Below are 21,641 nucleotides of genomic sequence, written 5' to 3'. Positions count from 1 at the left end.
CCAGGTTTGTTTGGACAAAGGAGGATGGAGGAAGGGTTGGGAGCTGCAGTCCCAGCTGGGCATGGAAGTTGGCTGTGGCTGGAGTTGTGTCTCTAAATGTCTCAAGTTTTCCATGAGGTTTCTTGCTGCTGAGAATGAGTGAAATGACCCCAAAGGCTCCTCATCCCTGAAATCCCAGAATCCCTGGATGGTTTGGGTCGGAAGGGACTTCACACTCCTTCCTTTCTAGGGAAGGAGTTTTTCTAGACCCCTTTCCATTCTACCCCTGCCATGGGCAGGGACATCTTCCTCCATCCCAGGCTGCTCCAAGCCCTGCCCAGCCTGGCCTTGGGCACTTCCAGGGATCCAGGGGCAGCCCCAGCTGCTCTGGGCACCTCCCAGGGAGGAATTCCTTCCCAAATCCCATCTATCCTGCCCTCTGCCAGTGGGAATCCATTCCCCTTGTCCTGCCACTCTCTGCCATATAAAAAGTCCCTTTTCAGTGCTGCTTTCTCTGTGCTTTCTGCTCCACAGGGTCCTCTCATCCTCTTCTCCAAAAGCACCAAATCCTCGAGGAGAACACCTCACTTTGCCCAGTTTTTGATGGAAGCAGACAGAACTGGAGCAGCAGAGCTTTGGGTGACAATAAATCCCTGCCCAGCACTGCTGCTGTTTCCTTGAGGAATGAGTGAAGTCAGCAGCTCCAGGCAGGCTGAGTCCCTGGATCCATGTGGGAATGTGCCCTCCCCTTCCCCCCACATTTCCAGTGTCCCAGGCACCCTCATTGGCCCAGATTGTGTCTCCAAGGCCTGGAGCTGGGCTCACATCATCACCCTGAGCAATAACTCGCTGCTGCCTGTTTCCTGGGAGGAAAGGAAAGGCAGGAAGGAAAAACAACGGCTCAAAATTTCCACTCATGACAAGAAAAAAAAAAAAAAAAGGGGGAAATAAAAGGAAAGCGTGAATCAGAGGAGCTGGTTCATTCAGGAACACAGAACTCTACAGAGCAACAAGGACCTGACCTCTGTAGCAGGAGTTTTTATGCTCTTTATTTATTTGTTGTGGGACAGTTTGGCAGAATAGAGGCAGAGTACGTGACAATATTGCTGAGCTTCTGTTCAGAGCTGCCTCAGCCTGGCAGAGGCCTGGAACCCAGGGGATTGAGCACCTTGGTGCTCCTTGGCCTGGATCCAGCTGTGTTTCCCTGGAAGCAGCCCTGGGGGTGGCACCGCCGGGCACCTCTGGCACCTGTGAGCTCCCTGTCCCCAGAGGGGCACAACGAGACTTCCCCAAAGAGGGATCCACAGAGGGCCCAGGTGAGAGCAGGGAAACCATGGGGGATGGATCCATGGATGGATGATGGATGGATGGATGGACAGACAGCAGGATGGATGGATGATGGATCTATGGATGGATGGGGGATGGATGGATGGGGGATGGATGGATGGATGGATGGATGGATGGGGGATGGATGGATGGATGGAGGGATGGATCCATGGATGGATGGATGGATGGATGATGGATCCATGGATGGATGGATGGATGATGGATGGATCCATGGATGGATGGATGGATGGATGATGGATCCATGGATGGATGGATGATGGATGGATGGATGGATGGATGGATGGATGGATGGATGGATGGATGGATGGATGGATGGATGGATGATGGATGGATCCATGGATGATGGATGGATGGAGGGATGGATGGATGATGGATGGATCCATGGATGATGGATGGATGGAGGGATGGATCTATGGATGGATGGATGGATGGATGGATGGATGGATGGATGGATCCGTGGATCCGTGGATGGATGGAGGGATGGACAGATGGATGGACAGACAGCAGGATGGATGGATGAATGGATGGATGGATGGATCCCTGGATAGAGGGATGGATAGATGGATGGATGGATGGACAGACAGACAGACAGAAGGATGGATGGATGAATGGACGGCAGAGTGGATGGCAGGACGGACAGACGGAGGGACGGACCGACAGATCCGTCGCCCGGTGCGGGCTCAGCCACACGTGACTCACAGGCCCCGCCCCCGCACCGACAAAGGGGCGTGGCCTATCCGCACCGGGGACGCGCTTTTCACCGGGGGCGGGGCCAGACGTGACGCCACGCGGGTCGGACCAATGGGAGCGCGGCGCGGCGGGGCGGGCGCGGCCGCCATTGGCCGGCGGTGATGTCAGGGCGGCGCGGGGCGGGGCCCGGCGGGGCAGAGCGCGGGGCGGCGGAGGAGCCGCGGGTGCGCAGCGGGAGCGGAGCGAGCGGCACCGGGCGGTACCGGCACCGCGGGGACACGGTACCGGCACCGCGGGGACACGGGCGGCGGTACCGTGGGGACCGGCCGGGCGGCAGCCCCGTTCCGCATCCCCGCGGGGATCCGCTCCGGAGCTGGCGGCTCGCGGGGCGCTGCGGGAGGCGGGAGGAGCCCCGGCCGCGGGGATCGCCCTGCGGGTCCCTCCCGGGGTCCCGGTGCCCCCGGCTCAGCCGCTGAGGGTGGCCGGGGAAGCGGGAGCGCAGCCGGGGGAGAGGTGGGGGTACGGCGAAGGTTGGAGGAAACGGATGGAGCGGCTGCCACGGGACCCCCCGGAATATCGGCTTTCCTCCCGTGTGTTTCAGGTGACGGGCGAGCTCTCGGGAAAGCGCGTTGTGTGCCAGGCTGCCCCAATGCCGGCCCCCACCCTGCAGCCGGGCCAGCTGCGTGAGTAACCCTCGCTGGGAGCTGCTGTTGGTGCGAGTAACAGGAACTGTGCTGGCCTCGTGCTGCTGGGGGAGGAATCCTGCTGCGGGAGGAGGAGGAGGAGGAGGGCGGCAGGGACACTCGGAGCCTGCTGGAATCGCTGGCTGTTGTGGCAGAAAGCCCGCAGGAGCCTTCAAAGGGGAATCCTGCAGAGCGACGGTGCCGCTGGCAAAGCCCTGGCAGCAAGAAGAGCCTGAGTGAGATCATGTCTAAAAGCCAATCCTCTCCTTCGGTGTTCCTTTAAGCTTCTACATCCTTTACTTCGTCTGTTTTTCCCTCTGCCCCGTCACATCTGCTGGAGAAAAGCTGGGAGGAGATGCACTAAGGCATCGCACATCTCGGGAGGAGAGCTCGGATCGTGCCTCGGCGGCTGCAGCAGCACAGAGCGCTGGGGAGGAGCAGAGCCAGGGGGAACTGAACCATTCCCAGCTCCTGCCGTGTCCCCTGTGCTCCGTGTCCCTGCTTGATGGGGATCTCTGCCGCAGGAGCAGGCTCTGCACTCCCGGGCGGGCGAGCAGGGCTGGCACAGCTCCCTCCTGGATGCTGGCAAGGCCGTGTGGATAAGCTGCTGGCAGAAGATCCCTCCTGGAGCAGCTGCTGGCTGTAGGCCCAGCGAGCCAAGGGTCAGGAGAGCGTGTCCTGCAGCATGACATCCACGCTGGAGCACAAGGATCCCCCCCAGGCCAACGGGGACTGCGGGCAGCCCGCGGGGCCCGAGCATTTCCTGCGGCCCGAGGGCACCGCCGTGGACCTGGTGGTGCTGGAGTCCCGTGCCAACGCCAAAGGGGTGAGGGAGGAGGATGCTCTGCTGGAAAACGGCAGCCAGAGCAACGAGAGCGATGACACCAGCACGGAGCGGGGGCCTGAGCCCCCCTCGCCCCTGAAGGAGACCTCGTTTTCCATCGGGCTGCAGGTGCTGTTCCCCTTCCTGCTGGCTGGATTTGGCACGGTGGCTGCTGGAATGGTGCTGGACATCGTGCAGGTAGGGCTGGGATGGTGCAGGTAGGGCTGGGGTGGGGCTGGACGTGGTGCAGGTAGGGCTGGGATAGGGCTGGGGTGGTGCAGGTAGGGCTGGTATGGTGCTGGACATGGTGCAGGTAGGGCTGGTGCTCCCCTGGCACTCTGCAGGGCTGGGTGGGATAAAGGACTAATAAAGGAATAATAAAGGACTAATAAAGGAATAAAAAAGGAATAGCCAAGGAATGCCAGGGCTGCAATAAAGGAATACCAGGGCTGCTTCAGCAACGGGGAGGAGGGAAAACAGTTTATCCCTGGTGTGCTGGGTGGGGATGGGGGAGATGGGGGAGCCCTCCATCTCCTTGTGCCAACCCTGGCTTTGTAAATTCAGCTCAGGTAATTTAAGGAGGTGGAAGAGAAGTGAGGAATGAAGGAGGGAGAGGGCACTCAGAGGAGAAGATGCAGCCTGTGCATCACAGCTGGAAACAAATCCCTTCCCTGCTGCTGCCTGGGGACACCCCAGCCCTGGGACTGGCTCCTCTTGTCCTTTTCCCACTCAGGTGCTGGCTGTGCTGGCCCAGGCTGTGCCAGCCAGGGAAATGTTTCCCTCCGTGTGTGCCAGGCTCATTCCAGAGCTTCCTGCACCATTCCTTGTGCCCTGGAGGCACCCAGGGATGACAGGAGAGTTCCCCCTGGAAAGGCTGTGCTGGTGACTTTTAGGAAAGGCCAGCAGGGAGCTGGCAGCTCCCCCTAGATGCAAACTGAGGTGTTCCCTGTGGGAATGTGCCAGCCTGGCCGTGTTTCCATGTGGGAACGCTGCCTTTGCAGACGGAGCTGCTCGCACCGCGTCCCCCAGGCGTGCCTGGCAGCAGATCAGCTTCTCCTGGGCAGAGCCTCCCCTCCCTGGGGCACAGCACTGGGCTCTGGGGTGGGGACGCGGCCATCTGGGAGCTGTGGGCAGCCAAAATCTGCTCAGCTTGGAGCTGCTGGGCCGGGTAAACAAGGCCTGGCGGTGTGGGCAGCGAGAGGCTCCGGTGTCAGCCCCCGTGCCAGGAAGTCAGAGGGGTTTTTTTGGGATCTGTGGGCGCTCAGGCAGCCGCTCCTCAGGGCTGCCCTGCCCACAGCAGCAGCTTCCCTGCGTGCCTTTGAGCTCTGCTCATCCCCTCCTGGTGGGACCTGCTGGGACGGCTGGGAAGTGACTGCAAACAGGAAAGGCTGGACGGGGGAAATTAATCCAGGACAGCTTTACTGGAATCGTTTTCTGAAAAAAATAAAGAAGTTTCAAGCGTGTTTTCCCTTCACAAGGTCCTTGCCTGGCTCTTCTGGAAGTTCCCCAAAGTGATTTGAGCCCAAGCTAAAGTTTTTCCTGGAGCAGGCACTGCCCTTGTGGTCAGTGTTGACACATGGTGTTCATAATGTCACTTCTCATCTTTCATGCTCTAAACTACACTGAAGCCTTCAGCACTTTCACAGTGTTCTGGACAATTTTTGTCAGCAGTTATTTGCAATTCAATCAACTACACAACTAAATTATTCCTTAATGAAGTTCACCTTCAGGATGCCCTTTTAGAAAATCAGGATTTGAAGGAAAAACAGAAATTTGAGAGCTACAATAGAAGGGGCTGGGAGACTCTGGCTCAGCCCTGTGTTCTGATTCCTGTGGCCTTTAGGAGTAAAACTTTGTAATTCCTGTGGAATTCCCACAGCAGCTCAGCCTGTGCTGCCAGCAGCTCCAACTCCCTTTAGCCTTGGGATTAAATTCCCATGGCTGGGAAGGAGGATGGATGATTTTTCCAGAACCACCCAGGTCCAGCTCACCCCTCCAGAGCTGCATGGGATCCTGGGCAGATGCTGAAGGACTATTATTATTATTGTTATTGTTATTGTTGTTATTATATTTCATTATTTCATTATTATATAATAAAGGCTATGAGTCTTTGCTGTGTCTTGCAAATATATATATTATATTATTTGACTATATAGTTACTATATTATATATAATATATAATTATATAATGTCTCTTATTATATTATAAATATAAAAATATTTATAAAATATATATTTTATATATTAAATTTTTATATATTTATAAAATGATATTATACTGTATAATTATTATGTTATTATATTATGTTAATAATATAAGATATGTATCATTCTATATGTATATAATTGTATGATATATATAAAATTTTACATGCAAATTCATATATTTATAAAATTATATTATACTATATAATTATTATATTAATACATTATTTTATTATTATAATAGATGTCATTATTTTATTATTATAATATATATAATTCTATAATGTATATCATTTTGTATATATATATGTATATATATATATGTATAAAAAGTTTATATATATATATAAAGTTTATATATATATATTTGCAAGACACAGCAAAGGCTTTCAGCTGAGACTGACCAAACTCCAGCACTCAAATCTGCCAAAAACTGCAAGTACTGGGCAAAGCCTCTCCATGTTTCCCTGTTTTGGCCTCTGGGTGTGTAAACATTTTGTCCCTGGGGACTCTCTGGGGGATTTTCACTGGAAGTTGCTGGCTCAGGGCTGTTTTGTCAGCCCGGCAGGGCTGTGCTCACTGCTGCAAATGTCACAGTGGGAAATCCCCAGTGTGGCAGCAGGAGGGGCACTGGGGGCTCTCAGGGCTGTGACAGAGGGGACAGGGAGGGGTGGCACTGAGCACAGAGCCAAGGCTGGCACCAGCCACAGGGAGATGGGCTGGATTTATTGAGTGTGCTTGGGTGAGATGGGCTGGATTTATTGAGTGTGCTTGGGTGAGATTTGCTGATTTTATTGAGTGTGTTTGGGTGAGATGGGCTGGATTTATTGACTGTGTTTGGGTGAGATGGGCTGGATTTATTGAGTGTGATTTGGTGAGATGGGCTGGATTTACTGAGTGTGCTTGGGTGAGATTTGTTGGATTTATTGAGTGTGTTTGGGTGAGATTTGCTGGTTTTATTGAATGTGCTTTGGTGACATTTCCTGGTTTTATTGAGTGTGCTTTGCTGACATTTCCTGGTTTTGGTGAGATGTGCTGGTTTTATTGAGTGTGCTTTGGTGAGATTGGCTGGTTTTATTGAACGTGCTTTAATGTGAGATTTGCTGGTTTTATTGAATGTGCTTTGGTGACATTTCCTGGTTTTACTGAATGTGCTTTAACCTTGCAGCACTGGGACGTCTTCAAACAGGTCACTGAGGTGTTCATCTTGGTTCCTGCTCTGCTGGGGCTGAAGGGGAACCTGGAGATGACCCTGGCATCCCGCCTGTCCACAGCTGTGAGTGCCCAGGAGCTGGGGAGGCACAGGGACACCTGCTTTGTGTGTGTGTGGGAGGGTAAAATTCCCAAATTTCCCCCTGTGAGTGACCCCAGGCACCCCAGAGCCCGGGGTCCAGCTGTGCTGGGAAGGTGTTTACACCCTGCTGGCTGATGGGATGTGAAGGGTTAATGGTGCTGGAGCTTTGCTGCCAGCTCAGGTGCTGTGCTGGGGCTGGGATCCAGCTGTCCCAGCAGGAACTGGGCACAGGAATGTCCCCAGGGCAGGAGGGGGCCTGGGGACAGCTGGGGAGCACAGGGGAGCTGGCAGGGAGAGTGACCAGGGATGGAGGTCACAGCTGGGCTTTTGTCCTGCTGGAACTGGCTCTGGCCATGGAGATGAATCAAATATGGAATTGAAGCAAATATGGAATTGAATCAAGTACAGGGTTGAACCAAATTTAGGGTTGAATCCAGTGATCTATTAGCACTTGTTAGTTTTATTTACTTCCTTCTGCCATGCAGATGTGCCTGTAGATCAACCAAAAATGAATGTTTAGGTTGCCATAGCCAAATCAACAGGCTCCAACGTCATGTTTTTAACCAATTGTAGCCCAGACAAAGCCTTTGTGACCTGTTTGGTCAATGTGCCAGTGCCAGTGCCAGCCAAGGAGTGGCCAATACCCAGTTGTGACAGTTCTTGGTGTGAGGCTGCCAAGGAGACAAATCCCATAACCCAAATTCTGCTGGGCTCATCCCCTTCCTCTGAGCCCTTGCTGCAGGAGAGGGCACAGCAGAGCTGCACAGGGCTCTCTCTGGGTCTCTCCTCCTCTCCTCCAGGGACAGAGGCTGAGCTTTGTTCAACCCTTCTCTCTGAAACAACCAAACCAACAATTCCCTTTGTTTGTCTCCCTCTCCACTGTTGGCATCCTTGGATCTTTGCTGTCCTGGCTCCAGGGACCCTCTCCCTGCTGCTCGGGGGGTGCTTGGCCCTTGTGTGTCCCCTCCTGGAGCAGCTTTGGCCCAGGACCCAGCCTGTGGCCAGTCAGGAGTGCAGAACCTGGCCCCACCTGCCCCGGGCACACCAGCACAGGCTCCTGCCCTGTCCTGCTGCTTCCTCCTGTCCCCAGAGGCTTTGGCCTCTGCCTTCCCTCCTGTGCTCCCCAAATCATGGAATTGAAGCTGCAGGAGCATCCAGGAGCCTCCCCATGCCTGCTGGCACAGGAGCACCTCTGCTCCCAGGTGGGTGTAGGGAGCTCCTCCCTGCCCACAGCTCCCTGCATTTGTGGGTCCCAACAAATTTTCCAAAAAAATCTCCTTGTTTAGGATTTTTCTTCTAAGAAGCTGAGAAGCTTCAGAGAAAAAGGAAAACAATAATTCTTTCATGGTTTTTTTTCTGTGTTTTGCTGCTTTAGAATGTGTTTGGAGATTGTTTATCTAACAGGTGATTGTTTAATTGGTTTAATGTGAATTGTGTTGACTCTTTGGCCAATCAGGGCCGGACTCTGGAAAGAGAGTCACAAGTTTTTATTTTTATATTTTTAACCTTCTGTAAATATCTTTTTTGTATTCTTTAGGATAGTTTAGTATAGTATTCTTTAATATAATATAATATAATATATTAAAATAATAAATTAGCCTTCTGAAAACACAGAGTCAGATTTATCATTCCTTTCTTCATCTGGGCACCCCATAAATACAATACAAGTGTTACATTCATATTTTCCAAAAAATCTCTTTAAGATTTTTTCTTCTAAGAAGCTGAGAAGCTTCAGAGAAGAAGGAAAATAATTATTTCATGGGTTTTTTCTGTGTTTTGCTGCTTTAGAATGTGTTTGGAGATTGTTTATCTAACAGGTGATTGTTTAATTGGTTTAATGTGAATTGTGTTGACTCTTTAGCCAAGCTGTGTCAGACTCTGGAAAGAGAGTCACAAGTTTTTATTTTTATATTTTTAACCTTCTGTAAATATCTTTTTTGTATTCTTTAGTGTAGTTTTCTAATGTAATATAATATAATTTAATATTATACAGTATATAATATAATATCATATATTGTAATGTAGTAATTTAATATAATATAGTATATTAAAATAATACAGTATATTTAAAATAATATAATATAGTATATTAATATAATTTCTTTAATATAATATAGTATAGTATATTAAATATACTTTAATATAATATAGTATATTAAAATAATAAATTCGCCTTCTGAGAGCGTACAGTCAGATTTACCATTCCTTCCTTTGTCTGGGCACAAATACAATTCCAAGCTCTCTCCACAGCCTGGAGTCCTTTCTCAGGCTTTGGGTTCCTAATTAGTGCTGCCTTAAGGCACCTCAGAAATTCCTTTCACAATTAAGAGGCAAAACTCCCCCATTAGTTAAAGGATTAAGGGAGGTTATGCTAATCCCAGCCTAATTGCCATGGGGCTGGAATTTTAAGGTCAGGCTTCTTATGGAGCTCAAATTCCTGTGCTGGCTGTGCTGCTCCACTCAGCTTTTTGTTGGTTTTCCCCCATTCCTTCCTCCTCCCTGCCCAGAATTTGCCCCAGAGATGGGAGCATCTCAGTAAAGCACATCCAGCAAGGAGAGCAGGGGGGTCAATCAATCAGTTAATTAATCAAATTAATCAGTTTCCGGATTTCTTGTTTTATTTTCCACCTGAGAGGAGGAAATTGCTGCTGTTTTGCACGAGTTTGAAGAAGTTTAGGATGCAGTGCTGTAGGTTTTTGTGTCATAGCATGATTGGCTAAGAAAGCTCACACTGCAGCATGAGTCCATAAGATGAAATATTTAAAGATTGGGTCAAAACCATAAATACCCTTGTTGGCAGTGTTTTATTGGTCAATAAATCCTTAAAAAGTCTTGTAACTAAGGGTCTTGAGACCTTCTGAGCCATGCAGTGGAGATGTGAGCTGAACTCACCCTTCCTCTCTGTGTGGAGGATAAGAAAAATAAATCCCATCATCTAAAAAACTCAGAGGTCCCTTCTCTAACTCCTTCAAAATTCAAAATGCATTCCTTCAAAGTGCATTTCCCACTCCAGTGTTTGAGCCTCCCCCTTGTTTCCTGAGTTCATCAGTTTCTAATGATGCAAATTTGGTATAAATTTACTCAATTGGGTATAAATTTACCCATTGTTCCCATAAAGCCCCTGGAGGTGGCAGGGAGGAGCAGATCTCATACCCTGCAGCGATTCCTCTGCCTTATTTTGGCTCCTACAGCAGGAATTGAAGCATTTTCCACCTCCTGCTCCTGCTCGGTGTCCCCCACAGTGACATTTCCTGGGTTATTTTTTAATCCTGGTCATCCTGCTCAGCCTCTCCCTGTGCCAGGGCTGCCCTGCTCCTTTCTGTGTCCCCATGTGTCCCCAGCCTTGTTTGCTCAGCTTTTCCCAGCAGCTTTCCCTGGCTTTGCTGCTGACCTGGGGCAGCCTGACCCAGCCAGGCCCAGCAGTGTGAGGGCCCTGGGCAATGCAGTTTGTGGCTGCAGGGGTGTCATGGATATATTTTATGGAAAATCCTTTCCTTAGGGTCTTTTCTCTTGAGAAGCCTCAGAGAGGAAATGCAACCAATGGTTATCTGCTGCTGTGGGATGCAACAGGGGCATCTGGGATTGGGCTCATGGGGTTGTTTCTAATTAATGGCCAATCACAGCCCAGCTGGCTCAGACTCTCTGGTCAGTCACAAGATTTTATTATCATTCTTTTCCCCTTTCCCCTTCCCCTTTTCCCTTTTCCTTTCCCTTCCTCTCATTTTCTTTTAATAGAATATAGATATCATAATTGAATATATATTATCATAAAATAATAAATCAGCCTTCTGAAACATGGAGTCAAGATTCTCATCTCCTCCCTCATCCTGGGACCCCAGTGAACACCACCACACAGGGGCACAGAGAGATCTTGTTGATTTTGCAGCATTCCCATCAGATTTTTGGTTGGTGACACCAAAAATGTTGGATTTTTGGTTGGTGACACCAAAAATTTTGGATTTTTGGTTGGTGACACCAAAAATTTTAGGATTTTTGGTTGTGTTGATTCCCCTTTGCACTCCCTTTTCTGCTGAATTGTTCTCCTGAGGGTTTGAGTTTCCCCTCCTGCTCCTGGCAGGCAGGAATGTGGCTGTTGGCGGGTGTGAAGGGCTGCCAGGCTGCAATGGTGTATGGTTTTCCTCTTACAGGCTAACATTGGCCAAATGGATTCACACAAAGAGCTCTGGAAGATGATTACAGGGAACATGGCTCTGATACAGGTAAGCAGAGGGAAGGGGAATATTCTCAGCTGGGACAAGCCCAGTTTGGCAGGTGTGGGAGGCTTCAGTGCCTGGGATTTGCTGTTTGTGTCTGATGGTGGCCCTGCAGGCTGGGCTGGGTGTTGCCATGCTGGATTCTGATCCCCCTGGGTGGGGTTTCCCTCCTGGAATCATAGAATAAAATCATGGAGTGGTTTGGGTTGGAAGGGACCTTAAAGTTCATGCCAGTTTTCAGCTTCCTTTGCTGCCTCTGTTGGGGTCAGGATTGAAGGCACTTGAGCTGATAGTTCATGTTCATACTCAGGTGTTTGTGGTTTCTTATCAGTGTTACAGTCTCACAGCCTGAGTTCTGCAGTCTCATTAACAAGGCACAAAATGGCCAACTATCTCCTGTTCCAAGGTCTTTTCAGGCTAAACTATCCAATTAAGAAATAACACCTAAATTATTTTCACTTTTAACGCAATAACTGATCCCTCAAAGCCCTCAGTGTGGACTTTTCTGTCCAATTACAAAATACCACCCAAACCCATGAAGAAGGAAGAAAAAAGGTAAAGAAGAACAGCCTAAAACCTCCATCTTGCTTCATATTTGTTCCTGTATTCTAAAACCCCAAACTCTTAAGTTTTCCACCCTGTAACATTGCACACTTTTAACCAAGAACACACCCATACTCCCAGTGCTGTTAATCAATTTTGGAAGCCTTCTCCACAGCCTCAGGGGGTCAGAGTCTGTTAGCACAGAAAGTTTAAAATTCTCAGCATCCAGAACTCCAACAAGCTCATCCATTTCCCATGGGCAGTGACACCTTCCACTCTCCCAGGCTGCTGTAACCTGGCCATGGGCACTTCCAGAGATGAGGCAGCTACAGCTGGGCAAGGTTTCCTACAATCACAGAATCACTGGGTTGGGAGAGACCTTAGAGATCATGGAGTCCAACCCAGCCCCAACCCCTCAACTGAACCCTGGCACCCAGTGCCACATCCAGGCTTTGTTAAACACCCCCAGGGATGGGGACTCCACCACCTCCCTGGGCAGAACATTCCAGAACTTTATTGTCAGATTATGCTCTTTTCTGACCCAGAGATGGGGCAACTCAGAGGCATCTTAAAAACTTTTATTCCCTTTTCAGTCTCATGTGAAGGGTGAGACAACACAGGTGTTATAATTCACACCATCACAATCAGAAGTTAACTATTTCCTAATTACAACACATCACAAGTGTTTCTTGGCCTATCAGCTTTTGCCACACCATGCTGTAAATGCCTAATTCTCTACAAATTCATTTCCCACACTTTATCACCCTTTCAGGAAAAAACTTTTCCCTGCTCTCCAGCCTGTATTTCCCTTGGTGCAGCTCGAGGCTGTGTGCTCTGGTTGTGTCAGTGCCTGGAGACAGAGCCCAGCCCCAGCTGAGCACAGGCACCTTTCAGGAGCTGCAGAGTGATGGGGGCACCCCTGAGTCTCCTTTGCTCCAGGCTGAGCACCCCCAGCTCCCTCAGGGCTTCCTCACAGGGTTTTTGTGTTCCCAGCCCCTCTCCAACCTCGTTGCCTCTTCTAGACACACTCAAGTTCTCCCCACTCCCTGGGACTGTCCTGGTGTCTTGGTGACCCTGTGCTTTCCATTTCCAGCTCCAGGCCATGGTGGGACTGTCCTGGTGTCTTGGTGACCCTGTGCTTTCCATTTCCAGCTCCAGGCCATGGTGGGACTGTCCTGGTGTCTTGGTGACCCTGTGCTTTCCATTTCCAGGTCCAGGCCACCGTGGTTGGTTTCCTGGCCTCGATTGCAGCCGTGGTGTTTGGGTGGATCCCAGATGGGCACTTCAGCATGGACCACGCTGTGCTGCTGTGTGCCAGCAGCGTGGCCACTGCCTTCATTGCTTCCCTAGTCCTGGGTGAGAGTCCCCCCTCTGCTGTGCCCCCTCCTCCTGAAATATTAACCTCCCCTTGGCTTTATCTTGGGGGTTTTTTGCCTCTTTCTGGTTACAGGCATGATTATGATTGGGGTGATCATTGGCTCCAAGAAGATGGGGATCAATCCTGACAACGTGGCCACGCCGATCGCTGCCAGCCTGGGGGACCTCATCACCCTGGCCCTGCTCTCAGGGATCAGCTGGGGCCTGTACAAGGAGCTGGGTGAGGAGCAGCAAAAGGCTCAGGCTCTGCCTGCTCCTTGCTGTGTCCCCCTCTCATTTCTTCACCCTCTTCCTCTGGAATCTTCCTCGGGGTGTGTGGGGTTCCTGCTCTGGAGCTCCCTCAGTTGGGCTTAGTCCAGGTTAGGGGAGGGGATGGAGCCTCTCACTGCCTGGAACTCCTCCTCCTCTCCAGGTGAGGTGCTCAGGGAGAGCTCCCTCCTTCCTCCCTCCTTCCTCCTCCTCCTTCCCTCCCTGGGACACGGGGCTGGGACTCAGCCAGGTTCATCCTGGGCTGAAGGAGCAGCTGCCCAGGAGTGGGAAGCAGGGATAAGAGCTGGAATTGCAGAGATCTCACTCAGATCTGCTGGTGAACACATCCAGGTGTTTTAGAGGCTACAGCTGTGACAAGGAACCACCACATCCTGCAGACTCCAGGCTGCCCTGGACTGTCCCTGGAGCTCCTGAGGGACGTGGCCTTGACTTTTCTGCTTCTTTTTCTGCTTCTCCCCCTGCCCAGAGGGCAGAGCCTACGCAAACCCCTTGGTGTGCGCCTTCTTCCTGTCCCTGCTGCCCATCTGGATCATCATTGCCAGGAGGAATTCTGCCACCAGGGAGGTGCTCTACTCGGGCTGGGAGCCTGTCATCATTGCCATGGCCATCAGCAGGTGAGCCTGGCCCTGGCCTGTGCCCAGAGCCCCCCAGGTGAGCCCAGCACTGACCGCCCCTCTCCCCTGCAGCGTCGGGGGGCTCATTTTGGACAGGACGGTGTCGGACCCCAACTTTGCTGGCATGGCAGTGTTCACCCCAGTCATCAATGGTGAGTCCTGCCCGCCCTGGGCTGCAGCTCTTGGCAAACTGGGCTGGTCTGGGGCTTCAGGACACTCATTCTCTCTCGGGGCACACCCTGTGCCACCCTGTCACCCTTTGTTCTTGGCTAACTGGGATGGTGTGGGATTTCAGGACACTCATTCTCCTCTAGGGCACACAGGTTTGGCTCCCCTGTCACCCTCTGCTCTTGGCAAACTGGGGTGGTCTGGAACTTCAGGACACTCATTCTCCTCTCTGGGGCACTTCCTTTTCCCCCTTCTTTCCTTTCCTTTTCCCCCTTCCTTTTTTCCCCCTATTCTTTCTTTCTTGCTTTCCATGCCAACAACCTTGGTGGGTAATTCTTCCAGGGCTAAACACTGGAAGAATTCCTCTTCTCAGACTTCTCTCTGGCTCACAGAAATCCACCTCTCCCACAGGTGTGGGTGGCAACCTGGTGGCAGTGCAGGCCAGCCGAATCTCCACCTACCTGCACATGAGTGGGGAGCCTGGAGAAGGCCCTGGCACGGCCCCTCGGAAGTGCCCCAGCCCCTGCAGCACCTTCTGCAGCTCAGGTACAGCCCTGGAGGGCAGGGCTTGGTGCCAGCTGGGCTCCCTGGGCACAGCCAAGGGGGCACAGCCCTGCTCAAGTCAGGCTGGGGCTGCCCTGCCTGACTGGGGAGGGGAAATGGGAGTGTGGGGTGTCCTGAGCTGGAAGGGGTTTTGGGGATGTCTCGGTTTGAGCAGACAGGTTCTGCTAAGGAAGGCAAGAAACGGGAAATTATAAACTCCCCTCCCTCCAAATTGTTATAAATTTGAAGTTAAGGGGCTCTCAGGCAAAGATGTGGGAGCAGGAATAACAGTTATTTATTATCCTGAGCTGGAAGGGGATTTGTGGATGTCTTGGTTTGAACAGACAGGTTCTACTCAGGAAGGCAAGAGGCACCCCCTGAAATAGGAAATGCAAGCCCCCTCCCCCCAAATTATTATAATTCTGAAATTATGAGGCTCTCAGGCAAAGATGTGGGAATAGGAATAACAGTTCTTTATTATCCTGAGCAGGAAGGGGATTTGTGGATGTCTTGGTTTGAAAAGCCAGGTTCTGCTCAGGGAAGGCAAGAGGCTCCCCCTGAAATAGGAAATGTAAACCTATATATTTATATTTTATAAAATACATTAAATATATATTTTATATTAAAAATATAAAATATATTTTACAATAATTTACAATTATTTACAATGAGTTATTTTCACTACAAGAACGTAAACATCAGAAGGCTTAGAAAATCTTAAAAAAATCAGGGTGTGACACTTGGGCACTTCCAGGGTCTGAATCTGTCCTTCTGTGCCCTTTGCAGACGTGAACTCCCGCTCTGCCCGTGTGCTCTTCCTGCTGGTGGTGCCCGGGCACCTGGTGTTCCTCTACACCATCCACTCCATGCAGGGGGGACACACCACGCTCACCCTCATCTTCATCGTCTTTTACATGACAGCAGCACTGCTCCAGGTGAGCTGGGAGCCCTGAGGGGCTGGGCTGCCTCAGGGGACACGGGTGGCACCTGCTCAGGTGTCCCTGTCCCTGCCCAGAGATCCTGTGCTGGGCAGAGGGATCCTTCAGGAATTCCTTCGTGGGCACCTGAGCACACAATTCTTCCATCCTGCCATTCCTGGGGAGTTTCAAAATCTGCCTTTTGTCTCTTTTTATAGTCTTTTTGGTAGCCAAAGTGTGCTGATCTGTCCTGGGGGGTGATTTGGCAATTTGGAAAGGCCTGGTGATGAAAAGAGGATGTGGAATTTGGCAGGGAATGTGTGCCCTGTGCTGCCCTTTGCCCTGGCATTCCCTGGGGCTGGGGGAGCCCATGGGGCTGTGAGGGACACAAGACCCAAAGGCCTGGGAGGACCCTCTGCAGATTTTGTTGTGGCCATGGGGTTAATTGTTCCCATGGGGTTGTTGTGGGGTTGTTGTGCCCATAGGGTTAATTGTTCCCATAGGGTTAATTGTTCCCATAGGGTTAATTGTTCCCATGGGGTTGATGTGGGGTTGTTGTGGCCTGTGGGGTTGTTGTGCCCACAGGGTTAATTGTTCCCATAGGGTTAATTGTGGCCATGGGGTGGTTGTGCCCATGGTGTTGTTGTTCCCATGGAGTTATTGTGGCCACGGGGCTGTTGTGGCCCATGGGGTTAATTGTGCCTGTGGGGTTGTTGTGGCCCATGGGGTTAATTGTGCCTGTGGGGTTGTTGTGGCCCATGGGGTTGTTGTGGCCCATGGGGTTAATTGTGCCTGTGGGGTTGTTGTGGCCCATGGGGTTAATTGTGCCTGTGGGATTAATTGTTCCCATGGAATTATTGTGGCCTATGGGGTTAATTGTGGCATTAATTGTGGCCCACGGGGTTGTTGTTCCCATGGGGTGGTTGTGCCTATGGGGTTGTGCTCCCCAGGGCCAGGCAGGGCCGCCGTGGGACTTTTAGGGCCGCCGTGGGGTCTGCAGGGCCGCAGTGGGGTCACAGGGCCGCAGTGGGGTCACAGGGCCGCAGTGGGGTCACAGGGCCGCAGTGGGGGTCACAGGGCCGCAGTGGAGTCTGCAGGGCCGCAGTGGGGTCTGCAGGGCCGCAGTGGGGGTCACAGGGCCGCAGTGGGGGTCACAGGGCCGCTGTGGGGTCACAGGGCCGCAGTGGGGGTCACAGGGCCGCAGTGGGGGTCACAGGGCCGCAGTGGGGTCACAGGGCCGCAGTGGGGGTCACAGGGCCGCAGTGGAGTCTGCAGGGCTGCAGTGGGGGTCACAGGGCCGCTGTGGGGTCACAGGGCCGCAGTGGGGGTCACAGGGCCGCAGTGGAGTCTGCAGGGCTGCAGTGGGGGTCACAGGGCCGCTGTGGGGTCACAGGGCCGCTGTGGGGTCACAGGGCCGCAGTGGGGGTCACAGGGCCGCTGTGGGGTCACAGGGCCGCAGTGGGGTCACAGGGCCGCTGTGGGGTCTGCAGGGCTGCCATAGGGTCTGCAGGGCCGCAGTGGGGGTCACAGGGCCGCTGTGGGGTCACAGGGCCGCAGTGGGGTCACAGGGCCGCTGTGGGGTCTGCAGGGCTGCCATAGGGTCTGCAGGGCCGCAGTGGGGTCACAGGGCCGCAGTGGGGTCACAGGGCCGCAGTGGGGTCACAGGGCCGCAGTGGGGTCACAGGGCCGCAGTGGGGTCACAGGGCCGCTGTGGGGTCTGCAGGGCCGCAGTGGGGTCTGCAGGGCCGCAGTGGGGGTCACAGGGCCGCTGTGGGGTCACAGGGCCGCAGTGGGGTCTGCAGGGCCATTGTGGGGTCACAGGGCCGCAGTGGGGGTCACAGGGCCGCAGTGGGGGTCACAGGGCCGCAGTGGGGTCACAGGGCCGCTGTGGGGTCTGCAGGGCCGCTGTGGGGTCTGCAGGGCCGCAGTGGGGTCACAGGGCCGCAGTGGGGTCACAGGGCCGCAGTGGGGTCACAGGGCCGCTGTGGGGTCTGCAGGGCCGCTGTGGGGTCTGCAGGGCCGCAGTGGAGTCACAGGGCCGCAGTGGGGTCGCAGGGCCGCAGTGGGGTCGCAGGGCTGCCGTGGGGTCGCAGGGCTGCCGTGGGGCTGCAGAGTTGCTGTGGGGTCACACAGGGGCTCACCGTGGCTCTTGCAGGTGCTGATCCTGCTCTACATCGCAGACTGGATGGTGCACTGGATGTGGGGCAGGCACCTGGACCCCGACAACTTCTCCATCCCGTACCTGACAGCCCTGGGGGACCTGATTGGGACAGGGCTGCTGGCCCTCAGCTTCCACGTGCTCTGGCTCATCGGGGACAGGGACTCCGACGTTGGGGATTAAACCTCCCTGCTCCTCCCTTCCCACAGCTCTCCTCCTTCCATTTGTTGTTTCTTTGCTTCTCCCCCTCCTGCCACCCCTCACCCTGGAAGATTTCACCTTTGATACTGGATTCTCATTATTTTCAATGGGAATTTTACCTGGTTTATATTTCAAGCCGAGTTTGTAAAAAAGAAAAATCTTACCTAGTTTTGGGAAGGACAAACAAACAAACAAAAAGTGTAACGAGACAATCACTAAGTGCAATTTTCGTAGCAGTTGTGTCTGAACCAAGGTTCCAGAGAAGTTCCTGCTCAGTCAGGTCATGCAGGGAGCCCCCCCTGCCCCCTCCCTCGAGGTGCAGGGCTGCTTTTTTCGCTTCATAAGCGTTTTTTAAACCCTGCAGGTGGAGCTCAGGTCTGTTCAGCTGAGCTGGCACCTTCCAGCCAAGCACAACCTCACAGCCCAGGGCATGGGCTACACCTGCCTTGGCTCCCTGAAGCTCCAGCCTGGGCCCACACCCAGAAATGGGGAGTGTCTGTGAAGGGAGATGAGGAGAATGGTGAGGAAGGCTCCTGTGTTCACCCCAGGAATGTGAGTGAGCTCATTTGGGACCCCCAGCTCCTGGCTGGGCTCTGCTGGCAGCTTCAGGCTCCCTTTTGCCACCCACCCCAGAGTGCAGCACGCTGCTCCTGCCTTGGTGAGCTGAGCTCAGCTGCCCTGAGCCTGGCCCAGAGGGGCTGGGGGCTCTCCCTACCCATCACCATCACCATCCCCCTGCCAGGGATCCCTGCTGGAGCCCTCCTGGTGCTGCTCCATTCCCCTGGCTGACCTTCCCAGAGGGGTGGATGGACAAACAGCTCCTGGGTTTTGTGCCCAGGTTTCCTTTTGGGCTGCTGAGGGGCTCCTTGCAGGCAGGAAAAGCCACCCAGCAGCTCCCCCAGCTGAGCCTGGGGTGCTCCCAGCTGGGCAGGAGCGTTTTGCTCCTGGTGTCTGTAAGGAAAGGACCTCCAGGGGATTGTTCTGCCAGCTGGAAATGCAGTGTCACACACAGGGGCCTGGCTCTTGGAGCAGGAACAGGAACCAACCCCCTGCCCTGGTGTCAAATCTGGGGTTACTGGGGCTCAGCCCAGCTGGGAGGCCCTGGCTGAGCCCTGGCAGGGCAGGGTTCCCTCCTCTGCTGCTTCCCCTCCTGCTTTTTGTGGAATTCCTGCTCTTCCCCTTAGGCCATGCTGGGAGGGCAGGAAAAACCCACAGCAAGTGCACCCAGAGGGGTAAAACCAAGACCAAAGTTAGGCCAGGCTCAATGTCCCAGGCCAGAGCTGGGCCTGGCTCCAGATGATGCTGTTGGAAAGGAGGGTCAGGATGGAGGAGTTCTGGATTGTTGGAAAACAGGGTCAGGATGGAATTCTGGAAATCCACAGAGCAGATAGAGCCAAACCAAAGCTCCTGGCTGCTCCAGGCCCTGTCTGGAGCTCTGCAAACCCTTCCCTGCTGCAGGAGGTGAGCAGGAGGCAGGGCTGGGCTCCAGGCTGCTCCTCCTGAGCAGGTCTTGTATTTTTGAGGTGATTCCCCCTTTTTTTCCCTTGCTAATCCAGCATCAGGCTCAGTTTCCCTCCTCCTGTGCTCCATGTCCCGTGTGGGAGCAGCTCTGATCCTCCTCTCTCCCCTCTGGTGACATTTCTGAGCTTTCCTTTGGCCAAAGCTGTGCTCAAAGGGAAAAAACCCAACCACAAAACAAACCCTGTCCCTGCTGTGCTGAGCTCTCAGCCCAGGGAATCCTGGAATATTATTTTTTCTGGAGTATTATTTCTGGAATATTATTTTCCTGGAATATTATTTTCTGGAATTTTTTTTTTATATTGTTTTCTGGAATATTATATTTTCTGGAATAATATTTTCTGGAATATTCTCAGCTGCTCACCTGATTTCTCTGCCTGATGTTGAGGAATTAAATGCAAGATTTCCTTCCATTAACATTTCAGCTTTTATGGATATAAAGAGAAGCTCTGCTGGCCTTTCTGGTGTCACATCACCACTTAATCCCCCAGGAAAAAATTCCCTAGAGGAGGAATCTGCCTCTCATGGTGGGGCTGGGGGGGGGAGTCTGTACATTAAATATGGTCCAAGGTGTGCTTGGGGAATGGTCAGGGAAGAATTTAATTTAAAACTGAGGAATATTGATGGGAAAACAAACAAAAACAAAAGAAACCTCTTCCCACTGGTTGCACTCCAATGCATGCCTACTCTACAGCTGCCTGCAGATGAAAATCCTGGTTTACTCTTTTATTAAAGGAAGAAAAGACTGTCTTAATTATTTATAGTTCCTATAACTGACAGATGTCGACCTAATGGATAAATTATATTTGGTTAAATAAAGATGACATTTATTTATCTGGACTCTGGTGGGTTTTTTTTTTTTTCCATCAGGTTGAAGGCCCCACTCAGGTTTTGAGGCTTATTTGAGCTCAGGCTGAATTGGAGGCTTATTTGAGCTCTCTTTTGATTAGGAGAGTTACAAAAATCAAATAAACTGCTGGGCATGAGGCAAACTGGGATTAGTGTGAGTGCCAGGTGACCTTGGGCAGGTCCTGGCAGCTCCTGGGGGCTCCCAGCAGGAATTCAGGTGTTTGTTCAGCATCCAGGGCCTGCTGCCACGTGGCCTCTCCCTTTTCCTGCTGATTTGGTGGAATAAAAGGGAATAGAAAAGGGTAAATAAGGGTTCCGCCCCTTCTGGGCTGCAGAAAAACCCCTGGAGTTGCAGGAATTGGTGTTTCCCTGCAGGGCTGTCCAGAGCAGGGTCTTGGTGCAGAATCCTGTAGTGTTGTGAGGTTTTTAGGACAAGGTGAGAGAATTTGATTTTAAGTTTTCAGAAGGCTGATTTATTTTATATTTGATGATATATTATATTTTTATTTTATGATATATTATTATATTTATATTTTATGATATTATATTAAAAGAAGTTATATAGTAAAACTATACTAAAGAAAGGATACATCAGAAGGCTAGAAAAGAATGGATAATAAAAACTTGTGACAGACTCAGCGAGTTTGACACAGCTGGCTGTGATTGGTCATTAAATTAAAACAATTCACATGCTGGGTAAACAATTTTCTAAAAACACCCTGGGTGTATGGGGCTGAATCTGGGGGTGCACAGAGCAGGATCAGGATCGGGGGAACAGGGGTGCATGGGGCTGGATCTGGGACTACATGGGGTTGGATCTGGGGGTGCAGGGGGTGTGTGGAGCTGAATCTGGGGGTGCACAGAGCAGATCTGGGGGTGCACAGAGCAGGGTTTGGGGGTGCAGAGAGCAGGATCTGCTGCCACAGGGGGTGCACAGAACAGGATTTGGGGTTGCACAGAGCAGATTTGGGGGTGCAGAGAGCAGGATCTGCTGCCATAGGGGGTGCACAGAGCAGATCTGGGGGTGCACAGAGCAGGGTTTGGGGGTGCACAGAGCAGATCTGGGGGCGCACAGAGCAGGGTTTGGGGGTGCACAGAGCAGGGCTTGGGTTGCACAGAGCAGATCTGGGGGGGCACAGAGCAGATCTGAGGGTGCACAGAGCAGGGTTTGGGGGTGCACAGAGCAGATCTGGGGGTGCACAGAGCAGGGTTTGGGGGTGCACAGAGCAGATCTGGGGGGGCACAGAG

General features: G+C 52.2%; 1 protein-coding gene across 2 annotated transcripts; it reads left to right on the top strand.

Moving 5' to 3' along the window:
• The first annotated feature begins 1,194 nt into the window (after window positions 1–1,194).
• Window positions 1,195–20,384, top strand: SLC41A1 (solute carrier family 41 member 1). 2 transcript variants are annotated; one of them, XM_066565448.1, is made up of 11 exons: window positions 1,195–1,295; window positions 2,618–3,720; window positions 6,896–7,003; window positions 11,170–11,241; window positions 12,990–13,134; window positions 13,229–13,375; window positions 13,892–14,039; window positions 14,112–14,191; window positions 14,619–14,753; window positions 15,537–15,685; window positions 17,823–20,384. In XM_066565448.1, the coding sequence occupies exons 2-11, from the start codon at window positions 3,385–3,387 to the stop codon at window positions 18,006–18,008; spliced, it is 1,506 nt and encodes a 501-aa protein (XP_066421545.1). In that variant the 5' UTR covers window positions 1,195–1,295; window positions 2,618–3,384; the 3' UTR covers window positions 18,009–20,384. The 2 variants fall into 2 exon arrangements, with proteins under 2 accessions (XP_066421545.1, XP_066421544.1); XM_066565447.1 differs by lacking the exon at window positions 1,195–1,295 and adding an exon at window positions 2,226–2,297.
• The last annotated feature ends 1,257 nt before the right edge of the window (window positions 20,385–21,641 follow it).

The sequence above is a fragment of the Molothrus aeneus genome, chromosome 24 (assembly GCF_037042795.1).
Source record: "Molothrus aeneus isolate 106 chromosome 24, BPBGC_Maene_1.0, whole genome shotgun sequence".
NCBI lineage: Eukaryota > Metazoa > Chordata > Aves > Passeriformes > Icteridae > Molothrus > Molothrus aeneus.
This window is presented reverse-complemented; position numbering and strand designations above follow the sequence as displayed.

Bases quoted from the DNA above. Each gene is read 5' to 3' on its own strand.
- SLC41A1 (XM_066565448.1), top strand. From the start codon at position 3,385: ATGACATCCACGCTGGAGCACAAGGATCCCCCCCAGGCCAACGGGGAC. The intron at 7,004-11,169 runs GTGAGTGCCCAG...TTCCTCTTACAG, and splicing joins CATCCCGCCTGTCCACAGCT to GCTAACATTGGCCAAATGGA. The intron at 14,192-14,618 runs GTGAGTCCTGCC...CCTCTCCCACAG, and splicing joins GTTCACCCCAGTCATCAATG to GTGTGGGTGGCAACCTGGTG.